At 40.6% G+C, this 22,695-nt stretch overlaps 2 protein-coding genes across 2 annotated transcripts; both read right to left on the reverse strand.

Annotated features, from left to right (window-relative positions):
- Nucleotides 1–3,893: 3,893 nt before the first annotated feature.
- Nucleotides 3,894–9,680, reverse strand: LOC115744845 (probable aspartic proteinase GIP2; the record flags this gene model as incomplete). The annotated part of the gene is made up of 2 exons (XM_048280118.1): nucleotides 3,894–4,011; nucleotides 9,118–9,680. Coding segments are annotated over 2 exons (681 nt in total), but the record flags the coding sequence as incomplete, so codon positions are not given.
- A 5,021-nt stretch (nucleotides 9,681–14,701) lies between these two features.
- On the reverse strand, nucleotides 14,702–16,372 carry LOC115744846 (probable aspartic proteinase GIP2). Its single transcript, XM_030680237.2, has 2 exons — nucleotides 15,848–16,372; nucleotides 14,702–15,517 (listed from the first exon to the last, which is right to left on the reverse strand). Exons 1-2 carry the CDS (start codon nucleotides 16,370–16,372, stop codon nucleotides 14,738–14,740), a joined length of 1,305 nt encoding a protein of 434 aa, XP_030536097.1. The 3' UTR covers nucleotides 14,702–14,737.
- Nucleotides 16,373–22,695: the final 6,323 nt, after the last annotated feature.

Genomic DNA, 22,695 nt, shown 5'->3' on the forward strand with positions numbered 1-22,695 from the left:
GAAGACCGTACCCGTGACAATAGGCGAATCCCTCACTTCATCTCTAGTCACCGCATAGACTCTTCCTTGCGCCGAGGGTCGGTCTCGGTTGTTCCGAGGTGCATTCCCACATGACTGTCCTCCCCGCTGCGGTTGCACTGGAACTCTTCCTTGCCTCCGAGGGCAATCTCTAACCCGATGGCTCATCCGGCCACAACCAAAGCAGGCACCATTTCTGAAGGGATACGGGGCGGCCCCATGCCTCCGATTACAGAATCGGCATATTCCTCCATTACCAAAAGCTAGCTTCCCCATAGCATTCCTCCGGTTAGGTGGAATGGTTGATCTTTCTCCGGAAATCGGTCCTTTGCCAAACCTCCGATTATTCCCGCCGGTGGACACAAATCGTGATCCGCACGCAGCAACCCTTTCGATCATATTCCTCTCGATCAGCCGAGCCCTTTCATACAGTTCGTTGTAGTCTTTCGGGTTCGGTGGCACCAAGCGGTCCTTCGGCTCCGGTTTCAGCCCGTTTTTGAATCTTCTTGCCTTGTCCATTGGATCTTCAACCATCATAGGTGCATGCCTTGACAGTTCAGCAAATTTAGCCTCGTCTTGGTCCACCGTCATCTGGTTTTGGCGTAGACGCATAAACTCATCCATCTTCCATTCCTCGGCGCAATCAGAAAAATATTTGCCATTAAAGGCTTCCACGAAGGCATCCCACATTGGAACCGTACCTTCCGGAAAGATCCTTCCACGTGAGGTTTCCCACCAGATGTGAGCATTCCCTTGCAACCGATACACTGCTAGAGTCACCTTGTCTTCATCATTGCATCTCAATAAAGCGAAAGTCTTCTCTAGCTCTTTTATCCACAAAGTGGTAACCTCGGGATCTCGTAGTAATATCTACAAGCCCACTCTCTAGGGTGCCTCCACGTGACCAACAAAAAAATATAGGGGTCATCGGGGTTAACTTGTATCTACAACAACTAGAGGGGCCATTCTCACCCTCTCGGGTCATAACAAAAAGGTCGCATCAAAAAGTCTCTACGGTCATGCTCAAGGGTGGAAACTCGACGGTGGTCCAAGGGTAGAGTCCACATCACTATATAGATCCTCAACCTCCCCATCTAGAATGTCTAGATCCATAGGGTCCCATGTCCGGCTCGAGGGCACAGATGGTGGTCCATCAAATCCTCGGAGCTGTCCATATAAAATATCACAATCTCGGAGGAACCAGGCTTTAAAAATGTGAGGTACCAAAAAGCCTAGCCCCTCCTCGACCTAGATGGTCGTAATATGGTACTCCCAAATCAGGTCGGACCCGGGGATAGGGAGATGAGTAACGTCATAGGACTGGTCTATTGGGACTCCAAACCTCACCGGGCATACTAACGGCACCACCGCCCTGAAAACATTTAATAACAACGGGTGAGATATAAAATCCCCGTGAATCAACGCCTAAGTCCGTGTAGGACACTGACTCGCTCAAGGCGTTCTATGCATACAAAGCAATATCAATGGCATATTAATAACATGCAACTCACCTCATATTACAATGCTCAAACATAATATCGAATTGTCAATCACATGCAATCTTACCACATCTTGGCCCACACATGAACATTTCATAAAACATGTTATCAATTGAATACAGCCAAGGCATATAACTAGAATACTCATCACAATTTGCATACACAATGCATCACACGTGTTCCAGTTATTAATGACCGATCCCGGTCTAGGAAAACCATGCTTTTCCGACAGAATCGGGCTTCGTCCCATTCCTTCGGCGACAGCGACCGACAAGCCATGTGGTTCTAAGTACCCTCGGCATGGACTAATAGTCGGGCATTCCTATAAAGAGTGTCGGTCCGTCACAAGTCGTGACCGGCATCCGATAAATCGTGTGGTTCCTAATACCCTCGGCACGAACTTACTAGGCTCGAACCCTCGTACCCGGGGGTCGGCTTCGTCCTCACATACCCGAGAAGACGGTATCCAATATGTGATCACACAAGCACGATAGGCAACCAATCGATTTTATATTTTTGCATTTAATTCAAATGAACCCACAAACAATCGTGCTCAAAACTTGGCTCAATGCCATTTTTATGCTCAAAATTCTGGTTCACATGCAATTACATATACATGTATATTATTCACCAAATTTTGCATTTATAACTAGAAAAATCAATCATCACGTGCACATAAGTCATAATATTCTACAGTTATCAAATAATCACCCAATATTAATAATTGCACAGTAATAATTAATTAATGTAATTAACTATACTAATCCCACTTAATTAATCCGACGCGATTAATTAATCCATATTCCAGTTAATATTACCAACATATTTAGCGAACTTGATTTCGGATAAATAGTTTGATGACAGACGATTAAATTATCCAGCACCAATCGAATAATCTAATTTACCGTTAATAATATTAAATCTATCCTTAAACGTAGTTAACACCCTATTCAGAGTTTAGGGGTTAACTCACAACTCCTGCGTTTAACGTCGGGTCGGGCGCGAGAAGGCGCGAGCTTGAATTTAAATCCGCGTTCGGGTTTGCGGCAATCAACGGAACTCGCATGTTGGTCCTCGGATTAGCGCGTCGTCGGTCCGAGTCGGTTCAAGTTCACGAGTCGACTTCGGTTCGGGTCATGCGGTTATTTTTCACAGCAAGTGCGTCGGCAACATAACAGGAGGTGGTGGTGGCTGTGGGTGGTCGGATCAAGGGTGCGGGGTGGTCGAACGGCCGTCGGCGGCGAGGACGGCCCAATTGGAAGTGATCGTGGACAGAGCACGGCAGCGCAAGCTGCGTTGGCTCCCTATCGCGGCTTGTGGGGTCGCGTGACAGCAAAACAGAAGGTCCGGGGGGGGAGGAGGTGCGGTGACGTCAAGGTGAGACGGAGGGGCAAGGATGAGTGGCGTCGGTGGTGTGGGTCGAATGGACGTCGAGCACGGCCGCACGAGCCACGTTGGCCCTCGGCCCAGGGGCGTCACAACGATTGCGGGTTTAGATCTCGACCGCTGGGTCTTCGTGGGTCGCAGTGGTCCGAGTTCGGCGAGCGCGACAATGGGCGGAGGATGTGGCGGTGAGGGTGGAGTGAGGTGGTCGGGTGGAGATGGGGTTGGTTCTTGCTGGGGTGGAAGTCGGGCAAGTTGCTGGCAAAAATAAAAAGGAAGAAGAAGCTTGAAATAGCAGCTGGAGAAAGAAGATGAAGTCGGATGGTGGGAGGGGGTTCCGTCGCTTCACTAGAAAAAGAGAGAGATGAGAGAGAGAAGGAAGGCACGTGGGTGAGGGAAAATTTGGGTAGGAGGTTTTTGGCCTAACGTCACATTAGAATGACATAATGAATGAAGAAAAAAAAATCAATTAGGAACAAGAGGAGTTCATCTAGCTATAGGGGATTTTGGCTGGGGTAAAAAAAAATAGAAGGAAGATGAAGATTTAGTTGGGATTAATTGGGAATGGGGCCCACCTTCCTTTTGTTCAAATCCCACTTACAAATCAGCCGTATAACACCAAAAGGATTAAATAACATAATAATAAACAAAACAACAAAAAAAAAAAGGCCCCCACAAACTTGAAATTACACACATGAATAATTTCATTCTTTACCCATAAATACTAAGGCAAAAACGTAACTTTGACAAGCGGATGTCGGACATCATTTGATTCGATTGTCTAAGAGCAAAAATGGTATTTTCCTTTTAGGGTTCGGACGAGGCCAAAATAACACGCGACGAGTATCGATTTTACGAGTCAAAATTTGACGATTCAAACTTGACTTTTTCTGACAATTGCTTCGGGATAGCCAATCATCGACTAATAAAACTTCAAGATCAAATTTCACTTTAGATGCTGGAATTTGAAATTTTCTTTCAATCAACTAAATTTCAGGACGTCACAATCTCCCCATCGGGAGTATCAATGTTTATCGAGTCCCAGGCGGGGGCATAAATGGTCGAGTTAGGCAGACCTTCAAACTCACGGAGCTGGCCGAAGAGATCATCCCTGAAATACCAGGCCTTAAAGAGATAAGCCATCGGATGTGACATCCCCTCATTAACCCAGAGTGTCGTGACGTGATGCTCCCAAACATGCTCTGTACCTACAACTAGATAGGACGTGATATTAAATGACTGGTGAGACGGAACCCCGAATCTAATAGGCCTCTCTATCACTTGGGACCTAAAAGGTTAAACAATAGGGTGAGAATAATCTCGGTGAATCTACACCTAAGCTCTGCTAGGGCGTTGATTCGTTCAAAGTATCCTACCGGACAAATACAATGTCACATAATAAATATATCAGCCACATGCAAGCTTACCCTCCGTAAGCCACACATAATGCGATGTAGACACGACATGACATGACAGTTAAACCAACCAAATCATTGGCAAAACATCATGTCACTTGCATACAAAGGACATCACGCGTAGTCCAATTATTATCAAATACACCCTTAAGTCCAAGACACTAGTCGGTTGGTGTTCTCTTGGCAAGATCGGGCATCGTCCCTTACTTTTGGTAACGGCTTCTGATAGTCCATGTGACTCCGCTAGACTAACCAAAAGAAAATGATTGTCGACACGACACGTAACTAACAGGAATCCTTATAAAGGCTTCGGTCCTTCACAAGCTGTGATCGGTAAACGAATAGCCAAAAGACAATGACCGACGTGCATTCAACAATTAGGAGACAATGATTGTCAAGACCGACCAATCAGAAAAAAAATGATTGTCGGAATTCTCAATTATGCGACCACTCAAACACTTCGACATTTAGCCGACTTATTTCTTTGAATTTAGTCGAATGCTCGTACATGCATACTCAAAGACTTGGGTCAAGGCCGTTTTCATGCTAAAACATGTAATTTAGTCTCACACGTGATCATATGAACGCGCAATTTCTATTGATTGTCATTTCAAGCAATACAAGGCGATTAGCTTCCAATCAAGCACCCATAATAACCAGAAGTCGACCAATGCATTTAAATCAACAATTCAAGAGACGATTAATTAAATGAAGTTAGTCGATTTCGCTATCAACTCCAATTCCAAACGACAGTCGTTCGTGCACTCGTCTTTACCTATCGCTCGCTCGCGATCAATCAACCTCAATCAATCAATTTTAATCATCAATTAGCTATAGACGACCTAGCTAATCCAACTAACTTAACCGATTATGGCCATTTAGCCTAAACCATGTTTCTAACTAATCCGATCGTAATTAAGCTACCTAAACACCTTAACTAGCTAATTAACTAATCCTAAGTGCAATTAATACCCTAATCGGAGTTTAGAGGTTTAACTCACAACTAACGAGCTCGGGCGATGACAACGAAAGCTATAGAGGTTCTTGACGACGGCGGTAGCGGCCCTCGGGTGGCTCACGACTCCGGGGTCCTCGGGTTACTGGGGCTGGTTAAGGGCGGTGCGGAAGGTCGGCGGCGACACGAGGGCTTCGGGATGTGGCGGAGGAGGCGGCTAGAGTTTAGAGGTAGTGGTTGGCTGTTCGGTGAGGGTTGGGCCTCGGGATCGCGGGGTTCATAGGACCAACGGGAGAGGGTAGCGGCTTCGGTGTGACTTAGGTCGGGGGTATAGCTTGGGGGAGTTGGAGGAGGTGGTGGCATATTAGAACGATGGGTGGAGGTGGTGGAGAGTGGCGGAGGAGGCTGGGATAGCTGCGACCAAGGGTGGAAGGAAACCGGGACCAAAATAGAGCACGTTTACTCGTTGGGCTGATTCGCGGCTCTACGGTGGTCGGCGACGGTTGTGCGGGAGCCTGGGGGTCGAGGGGAGGACGGCATGGTGGGGGGTGGTGGTTGGAAGCGGTGGTAAGGGCGGACGTGGCTTGAACCGCCCACGGAAGCCGAAACGGAACAAGGGGTCCAAGAGAGCTTCCGGCGGCCTGCGGGTCGACGATGATGGTGAGGTGGCGGCGTCGGGCTAGCAGCAAGGCGGCAAGGTAGTGGTGGTGTCACTTGGGGGCTGGTGTCGCACAAAACCGATGGATGAAGGAGGAGGAGTGTTCGCTCGGGGGAGGTGTCGTGCGAGGAATAGGGAGAGAGAGTCTGCCAAGAGAGAGGAGAGAGGGAAGAGAGAGAGAGAGAGAGAGAGAGAGAGAGAAGAGTGGGTGAGGGATTGACTTGACTTGATGGGTTGGTGGTAGGGTTGACAAGGAGGGGCCCACTAGGAAGATTTGAAAATTTTGGACTCTAGTGAATAAAAGAGAGGGGCAAAAGTGTAATTTGGCATTTTAGAATTGAATAGATTTTTAGCATACTAAAAGGAGGGTATTTTGGTCTTTTTATAGGCCAAGCTCGGTCGGGGTTAGGCTCGGGCGCTAGGATTTCTATCCTAACTCACGACGACTAAGTTTTATGTGGCTTAAACTAAATTGATTGATGTTCGAGAATCGTCCATAATTCGTCTCTTAATTCCTTACGATCCAAAATATAATGCCAATTGAATTTAATATTCATCTTTTTATTGAATTTAGGCCCCTTCCAAAAGTCGAATTTCCGGGACGTCACGTATATCAATTAAATCTAGGACATAATCACTAGGTTATTGCCAAGAGGTTTTGAGGCACTTAAAGAAGACCTATAGCTAGTAGGGTATTCAAATGCGGACTTTGCTGGCTCATCGACAACGGGATACATCTTTATGTTAGTAGGAAGTGCAATATCATGGAAAAGCAAGAAACATAAATCTATATCATCCTCTACCATTCAAGCAGAGTTTGTAGCATGTTTTTTGGCCTTTACTCTTGCTATTTGGCTTTGTAACCTCATGAGGAAGTTAGTCATATTTGACTTTGTAAATAGACCCATACGGTTGTATTATGACAATAATTATACAGTGTTGTTTATCAAGAACAAATGTCTCAAGGAATCTAAGCAATTGGCAGTCAAGTTTTTGACCATAAAATAGTTCAAAATAATGACATTGCAATAGAGCATATTTCTACCAATTATATGGTTGCAAATCATTAACTAAAGATCTTTGACCCTGTGTATTTAAATAACATGTCATTTGCATGGGCGTAGAAGTATCATGTGATGCAGTTGTATAGTGGGAGCTGTTTTGGTTTTGCTCTAATAAAGTTTACATATGGGTTTATTACATTTTGTAAAATTCTGACATATATAAACTCTTTTGCGTTCAATAAAGTGTTCATGATTGTATTGTTATCATGTTAAATATATATTCGATGAAAATTTCAAGGTATTATGTAAACCCCGAGTAAAGACTAGGAGCATTTAAGTATTAGTCTTAAGGATATATTTTGTTACATATAAAGTAAAGTTAACTATAAGAATAAGGCATATGTAGGTTCATTGGAGCTAGAAGGATATTCTCCGGTGAGATGTCAGATTTTGTGACACTTAATGAGAGAGAATGTGGACTAATAAAAGGGATGACACATTAGGTGTGACTCTTATGAGGTGTTATCCAATTGCCACACCGCCATATTGAATCTATTATCAGCATAGTTAAAAGTACTTGTGACCATGGACGATTCTGTGTTTATTATGCCGTTATCGCAATGATTGGTATTTAAGATTTTATGAGATCGGATTGACTATTAAAAATATCTATAGACCAATATAAAGGTGCGCACATACAATACATTTTCAATCAATATATCTCAAGTGAGAGAATGTAAGAATTTTTCTGATGTGTGCAATAATAATTGATATTGAAATTTATCATTTTACTGGGTTCGTCTAATAAGCTAAACATGAGCCTAATTTGTGTGTGTCATGTAAAGCTCGACCTGTGATGAGATTGTGGCTCAAAACTCTATAATATTGCTAAAGTCTCTTCATTAACCATAATGCACAAATAACCTCACATAAAGAGTAGTAAAAGAGCACGATTTATGAAGAGCAGTCTCATTGAGTGGGACAATAGAGGAGAATTACTTAAGTGTTGGATCATCTTTATTCCGCATCATAAACGATGAATTTCAAGCAGATTTCTCTTTCCCTCATTATTGTGTTCTAGATTCTAATTATGAAGATGTTATGGTATCGTTATCTTGGCTTACAATGTTTTTTAGTGGCGATTAACAATCAATCCTAATACACTAACTAATTGTTACTAAAGGTTACATTTCTTGTAGCGCTACTAAGGAATGAGACATGGTTAGGGGGGTCAACAGTCTAGATTTTTTAGAAATCTTTTTCTCACTCACTCTTCCAAAACACCCATCCACCTTCTCTCTCTTCTCCGTCTCTCTTCTCCAACGCTCTTTCTCTTTCCTTCACAAACACAGCAAGAGCAAATAAAAATTCATGTTTTCTTTGCTTTTTGTTGCACGTATGAATGTGTTCTTATTTCTCTGCGATTCAATTCTTGATTTATACGGGTTAGCGACTTCCGTCGCTTGGCCGGCAATGGTGTAGTTGACGGAGGCCAAGATCTTGGTGCAGGTGAGGAAGGCAGAGGAAGAAGAAAGGGGAAGGGGGTCAGCTCGTTGGCGGCCGAGATCTCACCACAGAGCTTGTCGGGCTTGGCATTGGTGAGGACTAGCAAGTTGGTAGCCAGGGCCGAGGTACGAAACTGACGGAGCTTTGTACATTTTCTTGCTGAACAAAAAATTGAGATAGACCTTCTCACTCACAAAATGTTTGTTGAATTTGAGGGTTACAGATAGAGCATTGAGGACGAGTGAAGAAAGAGGAAGAAGAAAGAGGGAGGGGTTGTTTATGGGAGAGAGAAAGTGAAGGAGATCAAGATTTCCGAGAATTTGAAATGTGGGCTCATTAGACACGTGTCCTTTAATGAATGGGCTTGGGTAAAAATGAGGGGCACCAAAGGGATATGCAATATTTTCTCTAGAAAGCTGCTAATCTGACAGTCTCATAGTATTGTCGGTTATTTCTGACCATACGATCTCTTAATCAATGAGTGCTATATACAAAACACGCGGTAACAGTGTCTAGATCTATGGTCTAAATTTTACTGTCTTTTGATAGTGCTGTTAAGGAATTATTTTCCTTTTCTTTGTCATGTTGCTGTTGCGTATGTTATTTTATAAAAAAAAAAATTCTCGTTTATCGGAAGGAAGGGCCACTTTTAATCACATTGCGGAACCAAATAATCCACCTTTTCTTGGATACCAAAGTCTCCACTTCTTTAACAGAAGAAGTAGAGTTGAAGTTGGCACAGGTAGTTTGCATGAACAAGAGCGTGGAAATGAACCCCAACCTCCGTTTCACGAGATCGAATTCCAAGAGATTGTCCTCCAATTGATGCCCTCCGATGACCACAGAAGTTCTCGGGTTCGAGCCGCCGTCAACGAACCCCAAGCACAAGACAACATCCTTCACATGCATCATCGAATTCACGCCGAAGATCCTCCAAGACACACTCTCATCATGCAACCCCAGATCGATGGAGGGCACGGGCGGTCCGACTCTTGCACTCCCCAGGTTCTTGGAGCTTATGCAGTACTTGAAGGGCTCAACACTAGGAATCCTAGTCACGCCCTTGGTTTCTTCCATGAATACTTTGAGGACCGCCTCGAAGATCGATGTCTCCATCACGGTGTAAGGATCAACGGTGCTGATTTTTGTTCCCCCGTTGCCATCTTCGCCTATGTCCAATAGTGACATATTCAGTGGGACTGCTCGGCCGTTGATCTTGATGGAGGTCACAAGTATATCAGTTTGGGATTTTTCATGATCAAAAAAATAATTTAGAGTAAATTTATCATAGGTGTACCAGTTTGGAATTTTTGGTGATATTAACCCTATAAATTAGAGGATAATGTCTCAATTTCCCAAGATGTGATCCCTTTGAGCCAAAATAGGAAAGTGATATCTTGAGAGAAACCCCAAACCAAGCCTACATAAAATCGAGGCTACGTGTGTGAGTAAGGATAAAAGTTGAGATTGAATAAAATTGATCATATCTCGAGGGTGGTTCTTGCCAAACATATGATAAAGTCGGATATAAATGAAAAAGATAACCCCGATAGAAATATCCATTGGAAGGTGGGATAAACGTGGATATGATTTCTTAGAAGTGGATAGCTGGGTTTAATATGGCATTGTTTCATGCACTCAAAGCAAATTACATCCTTACCTTCTTCTTTGTCGATAGAGGATTTTTCAAGTTGCATGAATTGTCATCTTCCTTTGAAGTTTCTTCCTTTTCTAGTCATTCTTTTGAATTTTCTGACCATCAAGGCTATTTCTTCATCATCTTCATCTTCCTTTGAATATGCATCATTTGAGTGTTTTTATATATATATTATTTGAAAGCAATTTCATTTTTGCCTTTGGAATCATCCTCATCACTCAGGCGTTCAAATTCATAAGACATTAAAATTACAACAAGCTCGTCAACTGATGGAGGCACCATCTTTGGGTTTCTCGAATTGAGGTTTTGATGTTGTTCCATTCTTTAGTGAGTCTCCTCAGGATTTTGTTTACTCTTTTTGCTAAAGAGACTTCCTTTCCATAATAAGTCAAACCATTGACAATATCAGTAAACCTATTAATCATATCAGTAAAAGATTCATCAGATTGCACTCTGAAAGATCCCTATTTTTCAAGTAAAATATTTGTCTTTGTTTCAATTTGACTACGTTAGTTCCCTCATAAGTGACTTGAAGATTGTCTAGAATTTTCTTTGCTATTTCACAAGAGCATACACGGTTATATCGAGTTGGAGATAAAGTATAATAAAAAGAATAAAGAGCTTTTGAATCTAACGCTTCTCTCATAGACAGATCAGTGGGATTGATTATTTCCTGTTCTTCTGTAACTTCTTTGACATTGAGGCTGCTAGATTTGCTCCATTTTGCGTGACCTCCCACATTAGTGAATTAGTTAACTTGATGAAAGCTTTCATTTTATTTTGCTAGATATTGTAGTCTTTTCCATCAAAGTATGGAGGCCTGGTGTAGCTTTAACCTTCCATGATTCTTGCTCCAAGAATGCTAGCCATTGAAGATCTTTAGCTTAGAAGTAAACACCTCAAGTAACAAGTTTTAGGCTCTGATATCAATTGTTGTTTGCTATAGTATTACCTAGAGGGGGCGAATAAGTGAATATAATCAAACTTGGTTTAATAATGCGAAAATAAATGCTTCAAGTTTGATAGGGAAGGATATATATAAAACAAAACTATGATGTGCTTCTATCAAACATCAAATAAATGCAAGTAAAAAATAGAAAATAAATCACATTAGATTATAGTGGTCCAGCATTTAGTAAAGCCTATGTCTATTCTCCTGCACTAATAGCCTACTAGTTGGATTCCATCAAGTAATCAAAATAGAGATTATAGATAGATGTGATTGTTTGATCATAAACACTTCCAACAGAAGCAAGGGTTGCTTTTACTAAAGCTATCTTACTCTACACAGTTGAACTCTGTATTACATCTCTCACTAGATCTCACTTAAGCGCAAGTAGACAATATGTATAGCTCTCTTGAGATATTGATGATGATCTCTCTCTCTCTCTCTCTCTCTCTCTCTCTCTCTCTCTCTCTCTCTCTCCTAACCTTGTCCACCCCGTATACTCCTCGTCACCCAAGCTTCCTCTAGATAGAACCACACCGAGGATCAATCTTCAAACTAGCCGTTGATAGATTGATGAATAAGAATCACGTAGCTGTTTAGATTGAAGACATTAGAGATTTGAGGGGATTTTTTCGCCGCTATATAATCAAATCCTTGAATCCATATATCAAGCTTCTAATAAAGGAAAAATTATCTACGGGGTGATTGTCAATCAATCAAGATTACTCGTATAGAAAGTCACAACAATATCTTTTAAATTATTGGTCAATCAATATAACTTAGGAACGAAGTACTAAACTAGATTATTGACCGTTAATGAGGGATATTTTCCTAATAAACATTTAAGAGTAAGTTTATGACAACAATAACGATTAATTGAGGATCAAAATATGTCTTGCCATATGTGTTTCATATGAGTCCGCCTCTGTCTAGAAACCAACTTCTTTCAGAATAAGACATTTAGCAACTTATGTATAAGACGTAATGATATATTTGTAGAATTTCCTCAAAGAATTTTACAAAGTCTTTTCAACAAAGTATAATAGTTTTGTTTCCTTCAAAATCATAATATAATTTCTCTAGACATATGTTATTGACAAGAACCATATTGGATTGAGTCAATGACATTTTTTTAGGAAAAATCCCTTATGATGTTTTGATGATAACAAAATAATCAAAGGCTATTAATGCATTTATTGGTTGAGTAAAACCGGGTGAAAGATGCACAAGCCACTACACAAATATTGTCTTACTAGAATGTCTGAAGGTTATGAGTTCTCCAATAATGGTAAACAAGGCATTGGGCATAGAGGTGTTTACAAGCTGGAGGTAATCGAGTAGAAGGTGAACAAGCCTAGAACGGAAAGTTTGGTAAAGCTTGGAGGGACCTTGGTTAAGTGAACATCAAGGTAGAGCCATGATTGCCAATACACTTGGAGGGACCAGAAGATGGAAGCTCAAGTGAAGTTATGGATATTGCACCTGAAATTTTGGATATTGCATCTGAAAGTCTAATGCTGCTGAAAGAACTTAAATGTTGTTTGAGGAGCTCAAACATTGTGCAAGGAGCTTAGACGTTGAGCGGGGAGCTCTTATGTTATACGATGAGCTCGGACGTTGTTACATAGCTCAAGCTCTAAGGAAATATTTCATATGCAACGACTAAAATATCATGATATATATTTGAGATGTTGTAATTGAGATTATATATCATCACAACGGCTAGCAAATCAAGTCGAATCGTTCTTAGAGATTCTCAATCTTGAAGATCAATCAAGGACGTGGATCAAGGGAGACGAGGATGACTCACCTAATGAAGAACTCTATCTATGGAAATCGAAAATCATAATTGTACATGCAATTGGATCTAATGGCGGATTCTTTCCTTTGTCGACCTCAACGGTTATGAAATCCTTTGTATACAATCTCGTCCAAATGGGAAGTTTGGAGAGCGATCCTTTCGAGATCTTGCGACGGGCAGTTGGGGATGGAGAAGTATAAAAGGAGATCTCAAGGCTAAAGAGCGAAGACAACAGAGTAGGATCTTAAATTTCAAGATCAAGAGAGCTTCACATGCTTCATAAATTCTTGATCTAAACACTATAATATTTAGAGGTTCACATCCAAGTAAGAGAGTGTTAGACAGGAAGTCTATAGGCTTGAGAATTATCATAACCTTTGAGATATTCACTAGTGGAATCCAAGAGATTGATTGTCAGCCTGAAGAAGTGGAGGTAGGCTTGAACAAAACCGAACCACTATAAATTCTCTGTACAAATTCTCTATCCCTTAAACTCTTTGTTATTATATTGTGATAGTTGAATTGTGCATGCGGCTGCATCTAAGAACACCTCAAATCTTGTTAGCGATCATCATCCGAACTAAGCTTTGAGCTTATCTGTTTTAATTTCCTAGTGATTTTTAAAGTTCATTGAAATCACCTATTCACCCCTTTCTAGGTGATAACACTAGCTCCTACAACATTGACATTTAACTGCCCATTAACAATATTTTCTAATATGTAACTTCTTATAAAACGTTGCTAAATAATAGGAGATTATGTAATTTCTTGTCACCTTATACATATATGTATTTATATATGTTTCGTATCTATATTTATTATGTATTTTATATTTTCATTACATATATAAGGAATGATGGAGGAAATTAAACAAAAATGAAAACAAAGAGAGGGAAAATAATTGACAAATAAGTTTATAAAAACGAAGTAGAAGAAACCCGACTTTAATGAACAAATTTAAATTTGAAATGGATCTTTTCGTAACTTTGTGATTCACGTTGAAGTTTCACAAAAAAGGGAGAGAGCCACAGCACTATATTTTTGCAAATCGCAAAGGTGAATAATGATTTCTCTCTTTTACTAGATTTGACATTTTGGATAATTTACCTTGTCCATGTCATTATAGCCCATCTACATCTCTTGTCATTGTTGAGCGGTGGCTCTAGAATGTTATTATGAGCTATTTTACTCTTTAAGACCTAAATTTCACAATAATTGTGAATTGAATGATAGAGGTTATTAGCTTTCGTGCATTTGTGATTTCTTTAGCATTTAATTATGAGAGATTCTTACCATCTTTGTTAGTTCATTTATATGAATATATTGTTTATACTAAACAATAGACACGATATGATATGAAAATATACGGTTTTATTCACCAAACAAGATAATATAGCAAAATCTCCTTTTTTTTTTTTTTTAATTTTATCCTATTCAGTCAAATCCTAGCTAAAAATTTAAACGACCAAGCACAATCTTAGTGATGATTGCACTCGCTGCTAAGACACTACATAATTGTCATTAAAAGTCAAACTTCTTGTAGTACAAAATGCAAAATGACACGTGGCCAATTGTGGTGCAAGCTTGCATTAATGTTTTTCAATATGTTAAGGTTGGTCCACTAGGCTGGAGTCAAGTTGCATTTTTGGAGAAACCGATGTAAATTTGTATGTCATGTTGATGCTGCATATGTTATATTATAAAAACCGTTTCTTTAAGATAAAGGAAGGACCATTTTTAATCACATTGCAGAACCAGAGATAATCCACCTTTTTTTATTTTGATAATCAAAGATAATCCACTTTAGGAATAACAGTATGATAAACCAATGATACCAGTAAACGGCGAAAAATCCAGCTCGATAACGGAAAGGTAGTAAAGTCTCCACTTCTTTAAACAGAAGAAGTAAAGTTGAAGTTGGCACATGTGGTTTGCATGAACAAGAGCGAGGAGCTGAATCCCAACCTCCGTTTCACGAGATCGAATTGCAAGAGATTGTCCTCCAATTGGTGCCCTCCAATGACCACAGAAGTTCTTGGGTTGAAGCCGCCATCGACAAACCCCAAGCACAAGACGTCGTCCTTCACTTGCACCATAGAATTCATTCCGAAGATCCTCCAAGACACACTCTCATTATGCAACCCCAGATCGATGGCGGGCACGGGCGGTCCAACTCTTGTACTCCCCAGGTTCTTGGAGCTTATGCAGTACTCGAAAGGCTTAACACTAGCAACCCTAGTCATGCCCTTGGTTTCTTCCATGAACACTTTAAGGACAGCCTTGAAGATCGACCTCTCCATCATGGTGTATGGATTAACAGTGCTGATCTTTGTTCCCCCGTTGCCTTCCTTGTCGATGTTCAGTAGTGAATCGTTGAGCTGGACTGCTTGCCCATTGATCTTGATGGAGGTGAGACGGATGAAGTAGTCGGTCGAAGGGTCCTCAGAGTACTTTCCCGCGGTGGCTTTTGGGTTGAGAATTAGGGGAGTGTACATGAGGGAACTAGAGATCTCTTTCTTAAATTGGAATTCGTATGGTCCGTCGCCAAAGATGATGACTCCATTTGATTGCGAGGAGGAGCTCAAGCACATGGCAAAGATACGTTGGAATTTGAAAGCCGAAGCAAACAGCGAAGGGAGGGAAACTAGTGATCGTCCGAGCCCGGCAATTCCCTGAGCAAAACATTGTCAAGTCCGAGTTAGCATATATCTTAGCCATGATATCAATTGAGATAGACCATAAAGTGTACTTCATTTGTCTGATGGAACAAGTAATTTCTCTGGATGACATATATGGATCATATCATTGTAAAAAAAAATGTGATCGTGTCATTTTTCCCGTACGAATACAACTTATTAAACAACCATTACCACCTTGGTGATCATGCGCGGTCCACACCCGGCCATCACTATCCTAACATGCTATTGAGACGGGCCAAGTTGGACTGTATCTAGGTAAGTACTTCAACTGTTGTATGGCCTGTTAACTGTAGTCTGTCATACCTTGGCCCCATTAGAGAGGCCTTTGAGAAGCGAATGAGTGCCGCAAGCAAAGAACAGCCCCGGGACAGAAACCAGGGGCCCGGCGCTTCTCCCATCAGTGGACTGAACCAACACGGCATCAGCTGCCATCACGCCACTGTTGATGGTGTCGGTGAGCGGATTGTAAAGCAAGTGGTAGCAAGTGTTGTTGTTGCATCCCGGTCTAGGCGGAGCAGGACACATAACTAGACAAGCCCCCGATCGCGAGATCTTACAGATTTTGGAGTCGCAAGGGACGGGCCTATATGAAGAGGAAACATAACCCTTCTCACAATCCACCCACATGAATCGGCCTCCAACGTCGATGGTCAGCTTAATGGGCACAAGAGGGGTTCTTTGCTTGATTTGGGTGGTGTACTGGAGCAACGAGGAGTCCTTGGTCACAGGAAGAAGGAGGGCTTTGGGTTGAAAAGCTTTGGCTTGCGCTTGTGAAATCGTGAGGAAGAGGAAGAAGGAAAGGAAAACCAAATAACTAGAAGAGGCCATGGATGCAAAGTGGAAGAAGACGGATTTGATGGTTTGGATTGGTGGGTCTCTTTTATAGGCGTTTGAATATTTTTTGGGGCCATGCATGTGCTTTTGGGAAAAAGTGTCAAGAAAAATTCTTAAAACCTATTATAATCATGCCAATTTAATCATAAGCTTTTTGTATTTATGCCAAATCAGTCTTATATAACGCGTAAGATTATCAACATTCATGTCTATGATTTCCGATCAAAATTGATCGGTTGGACTCAATTGATATAAATTGAAAAGGTTTAAGACTAAATTAACACAATTAAAAAATTTTAAAATTCAATTGTACATCTACAATTAGATTTAAGAGTTTTTCGACGCTTTTCCCTATGCTTTTGAATCTCATGAATGTGGTCAAATTGTGGAGGCGTAAAGAGGCATGGTCATGTGTTAGATGCATCGGGCCTAGAGACCTCATTTTCAGTGGATTTTAAGGCACGGGGAGGACTGACAGAGTGCAATTTGTTTGACTTTGACTCTCTCGAATCCGTGCAATTGAAGTTTTTTTTTTTTTTTTTGGTCCATGCAATTGAGACATTGACAACCAGCTTTGTGTCCGTTTTCACACGATTAGCCATGTGATTGATGAAATTGTTCAGACTAGTAATAGAAGATAGAAAAGAAGAACTGCTGTTTATGTGATGATTGACTTTGCGCTCGCTTTATGCTATTTAACGTTCACGGTCCGAGAACATACTCCATAAAATGGAGCCGATCCCGTTGACTGATGACCTAAGTTTAAGATCAATTTCTTCAAGGATCATATGATGCATGATTATTAAATGAGAAAATTACCAAAAAAATCTTAAACTTATTGTAATTATATCAATTCAGTTTTAATTTTTTTTTTCTGATTTAGTGCTAAACCTTTTGCGGTTATGCCAGTTCAGCCAACCATCCAGCTAATTTTAGCCATCTAGCAATGATGTGGATGCCGACCAGCCAGCAATCTAATATTTTAATACATTTTGAATTTTTTTATTTTCTTTCTAATTTTTTTTTTTTTAACTTTCTACCATTTCTTCTTCCCACTCCTCCCTCACCCCGGTAGCCACCGGAATTTTGACTTGAGATTCAAGTTCTTAGTCAACTGGAAAAATCACAAGCACAAGAGATAAAGATCAGGCCTTTGATGAGGTGAAGCATTCAACCGGGAACAAAACATAGCCAGAGCTTCGGCCGAATCCAAGTCGTAAAACCCCAGAGGCTCGTACAGAGGATTCGCCTTGGGGGGCTCCACGTACCCTCTGCCTTCCATCACCTGGTCCGCGCTCTTCTTCTTCACCTCCGTGGTAAGATCGAGCAGCAACCTCGCCACTGCCTTCATCTCCCCCGTCAACGCCTCCCAGATCCCGTGGTTGAAAACCCTAAAACACCCCCACTCCTCGGCGGCTCCCAGATCCCATGGTTGAACATTCTTTCTCATCCAGCGGAGGTTGAGGCCGGGTGAGTTTCGGCTGACCCCACCCGAAGACGGCGAGGTTGAGCCTTGCAAGATATGGGCTAGCGAGGATTGGTCTTGCGCGGCCACAGCCTCGCCATGGCTAGGGCGAGGTATCCCTCGCTAGCCGGCTAAGGAAGGAGTGGGAAGAAGAAAAGGTACAAAGAAAAAGTAAATAAAAAATAAAACAAAAATCAAAATCAAAAAGAAAAAATTAAATCATTTTAAAAAAAATTAGGTCACCTCCTGGCGTCCATGTTAGCACCGACCGTCCAAAATTTGCCGGATGGATTGAATTCGCACAATTGCAAAAGATTTAGAATTCAATTAAAAAAATTTGGAACCGAATTGGCACAATTAAAATATGTTTGGGAATTTTCGTTCAATAATGGATGTTATTATATAAATTTTGATGATTCATTTAGTTATTTATTGTATAAGAAAATTAAGGATCGACCCGAATCCTAATAAATTTTTTTATTAAATTACATTTGCATATTATAAGTATTTTAATAGTAAAAAGGCCACAATGATCGTTTAGACCTTTACAGATAAATGATGTATTGGTTATTATGTGGAGACTTCCTATCTTCATCTTTTTGAATTATTAGCTCTTTTTGTAATACTGTGGATACTCCTAAGCTATTGTTCTATATTTGCTCTACAATACTTATATTTTACATGCATAAAACACACAAAATCTTATATTTTACACACACAAAACATGAAAAATCTTACATGGTTAATTGATCCTATTTTATGTCGTTATAATTGCTCATAAGTTTCACTTCAATTTAATGATAGTTTAGTATGCATGTCATCTCGTATGTCATGTTAGGTCATCAACACATTTTTTGTGCAACCTAGTGTATTTATTAATATTTCAATCGTGTTAAATTAAAACTTATATAGTCATAGCATTTATTTTAAGTCATGCTTACTTTAAACAAGAAAAATCCCATAAAAATTTATGGGCATTGCATTTAAAAATCATGTCTTGGCCATGTATGCATTGTTTGGTTTTGAGTTATTATTTTGCAGAACACTTGGCACACTGGATGACAATGGAGCCTCGCTTTTGTTTTGCTTAACACATCAGAGGTATTGGCCATATTTCTGCTGTCTGTTTACTGCTTTGATTATTGGGCGTTACTTCACTTGATTGCAAACTCGCATAATTACCCCTCGCGAGATAGCGGCTTAGGATGAAATTGACTCGGAATGCTCGCAAAATAATAATAATAATAATAATAATAATTCAAATAAAGGGAGAATACTGAAAAGGGCATTGGATTTTATCTAGCATGATCAAATCCATGTATCCAAGAATCTTTGATTCGCAAAAGTAAAATGTTCTCTCACATTTTATTTGAGTTTCTAATTGACTAATAGTCCACTAGTGGCAACTCTTAGCAGCAAGGTCGCGACAAGGTCGCAAAAGTAAAATATTCTCTCGCATTTATTTAACGTGAGCGATTGTCTCGTGAGAGGAACCTTTGTACCCGTTTAATAGTTCATTAACTTTCCTGTTGTGTTTGATCTCGAGGAAGGTCACGATAAGAGGGGATTAGTAAATAACCAACCCAAAACTATCACGTGGTAGTTGCAGGCTTGGTCTGGCAGCACCCCAATGCCACATTGGCATGGCGCTGCGTTGGTCGGTGTTCTACTTAAATTTTGATGACACATTTAGTCATTTATTGCATAGAAAAATTAGGATCGACCCAACCCTAGAATAAAAATGTTATTAATTTGCATATAAGGAGGATTAGGATTTTAATAGTAATAAGCCCATATAAATTGCATTATAATTAGCCTGGTACAGGAAGACTTTGAGCTTAATTAAATTAATTGCATTAAGAGCACAAGAAGACAGAGTTAGAGCAAACTCACTTTGCTCTTAATATAGCCGAAAATCTCACATTGGAAACAAATGAGGAGTGCTAAGCTAGCAAAGATCGCGTTCTTCTATTAAATTTGGAGAATAATAAAGCCTATTTAGTTCAAAATTTCGGTTGCTGGAAAGGCAATACAATAGATATCTTATTTTCATATAACCACACAATTTCTTTGGTTCAATTAGGAAAAGGGTATACTATCTCAAGAAAAGCCCTAATTTTAAGCTTACATAAGGGCTTGTTCTCATCAAGTTTGTAGGTTATAGATTTAGAGAAGTGAGTAATGGAATGCTTGATTTACAATTAGGCACAAAGCCGATATAAGTATACATACAAAGAAGGGTATAAACATAAATACATACACTAAAGGAAAAATCCTAGTCCTAATATATACAATATATCTAACACCCTCCCTCAAACTCAAGGTGGGTCAACCAATGAGAGTTTGGAAAGAAGAGCAACAAATCGTTGTGATGTAAGAGATTTGGTGAATAAGTCGACAAGCCAGGCTGTAGAGGTTACGAAGGGAAGATAAATGATACGTGCTTGGAGCTAATGATGCATAATATCACAATTAATGTTGATGTGCTTGGTACGCTCTTGAAAGACCTGATTTGCAGCAATGTGAATAGCACTCTTGTTGTTACAATGAAGAGGAATGGGATTAGAGGAGGCAATACCAAGATTAGCAAAGAGACGACGAAGCCAAATAATCTCAACTGTAGTGTCAGCCATAGCACGATACTCAGATTCGGTAGAAGAGCGAGACACGACAGGCTTCTTCTTGGCGCGCCAAGAAATTAGAGAATCACTTAGAAAGACACAAAATCCCAAAATGGACTTGCGGTCAGTAACATCCGAAGCCCAATTAGCATAAGAGTAAGCATGAAGAGCAAGTGAGGAAGTTGATGAAAGAAAAATCGAGCGTATCGTAGTACCACGAAGATATCGCAAAATTCGAAGTACAGCAGCATAATGAATTGTACGAGGAGCCGCTACAAACTCATTGACAAGATGAACAACATAGGCGATATCAAGACGAGTAGTCGTAAGATAGAACAAGACTACAAACAAGAGCCCCGTAGCGAATGACATCAAACCGAGGGTCACCATAATCTGGACAAAGCTGTAAATGAAGTTCAACAGAAGTAGCCGCCGTACGAGTATCGAATAACTCAAGCACGAGCCGAATGTCAGCGATGTACTTCTGCTAGGAGAGAAGAATCCTACTTCCATTGCGAGCAACCTCAATACCGAGAAAATAACATAAGAAACCCAAATCCTTCATAGCAAACTAACGGTGAAGATATTGCTTAGTATAATCAATATGAGTAGAGTCATCCTCAGTAATAATCATATCATCAACATAGAGTAGCAAAATAGTACAACTAACAGGAGAAGTGTGAGTGAACATAGCATGATCATTTTCACTCCGAACAAAACCAGCTGGCCGAATAACATCTGCAAAATGTTCAAACCAAGCTCGAGAAGCCTGTTTGAGACCATAAAGGGTCCGACGAAGATGACAAACTTGACCAGGAGAATGAACCGGACCGGGAGGTGGCTGTATATAGAGTTCCTCTTGAAGAACCCCATGAAGAAAAGCATTCTTCACATCAAGCTGAAAAAGAGGCCGATTATGAATAGATGCGATCGCAAGAAGAGTATGAACAGAAGCCATTTTGGCAACAGGAGTAAAGGTCTCCTCATAATAAATCCCATACTCCTTGATCAAAATCACGTGTGACGAGACGCGCTTTATAGCGCTCAATACTACCATTAGAGTGAGTCTTGATTTTATAGATCCAGTAACAAGATATCAAGGACTTCCCTCGTGGAAGGGGCACAAGATCCTACGTACCGGTGCGCTCAAGAGCAGACAATTCCTCAAACATAGCATCATGCCATTCGGCATGTTGTGCGGCCATACGATAATGTGATGGTTCCTGCAAAGTGTGGACAGTAGCCATAAAGGAACCAAACTCATCAGAATAACTTATAGCAACCATGTACCTAGCTGAAGGACAGCGATCTCGCGGCGGATTCCGCCGAGGGGACGATGGGCGAGCATCATCAAGAGGCTTCGAAGTGGCGGGTGAAATAAACGAGGAAGGAGGTATAACGGGAGAAGGTGGTGGCACTAGGTCCGACAGAGAAGATATAATAGGAGGAACAAGAGATGAATCAAGAGAAAAATCCATAAAAGCAGATGGAGAGGATCGTGAAGAAGTAGAGGCGGCAAAAAAGAATAGTAGATGCTAAAAGAATTGAACACTACGAGAGACACGAATACGCCGTGAAGAAGGATCATAGCACCTGTAACCTTTATGTTCTATGCTATAGCCTAAGAAAGCACACCGAAGCGATCTTGCAGAGAGTTTAGTACGCTCATGGAGTGGAAGAAGCACATAACACATACAGCTAAAAACATGAAATTGGTGATAAGTGGGTGGTTTTGAGAAAAGACGTTGGTAAGGGGTGGCTTTGGAGAGGACAAGGGAAGGAAGTCGATTTATGAGATAGACAGTAGTAGAAAGTGCTTTCGCCCAAAATTCAGAGGGAACAGAATTGGACAACAAGAGAGCATGAGTAGTATTTAGAATATGATGATGTTTTCGCCCAACAAGACCATTTTGAGTAGGAACACCGGGACAGGACAAGCGAGGAAAGGTTCCCCGAGAAGTTAAGAAAGAACAAAAAGCTATAGAAAGATACTCTCCACCCAAATCATAGCGAAAAACTTTAATAGTTTTAGAGAATTGAGTAGAGATCATGGCTATAAAGTTTTTGTAGATAGAAAACAATTCATTACGAGAGCGCATGAAATAAACCCAGGTATAAGGAGAATAATCATCAATAAATGATACATAAATTTAAGCCACTTTTAGAAATTTAGGGGCAAGACCCCAAACATCCGAATGTGCTAAATCAAAACAAGAAGTGGAAACAGAAGA

Source organism: Rhodamnia argentea, chromosome 6, assembly GCF_020921035.1.
Source record: "Rhodamnia argentea isolate NSW1041297 chromosome 6, ASM2092103v1, whole genome shotgun sequence".
NCBI classification, from domain to species: domain Eukaryota; kingdom Viridiplantae; phylum Streptophyta; class Magnoliopsida; order Myrtales; family Myrtaceae; genus Rhodamnia; species Rhodamnia argentea.

Bases quoted from the DNA above. Each gene is read 5' to 3' on its own strand.
- LOC115744846 (XM_030680237.2), bottom strand. From the start codon at position 16,372: ATGGCCTCTTCTAGTTATTTGGTTTTCCTTTCCTTCTTCCTCTTCCTC. The intron at 15,518-15,847 runs GTATGACAGACT...TGTTTTGCTCAG, and splicing joins GCCTCTCTAATGGGGCCAAG to GGAATTGCCGGGCTCGGACG.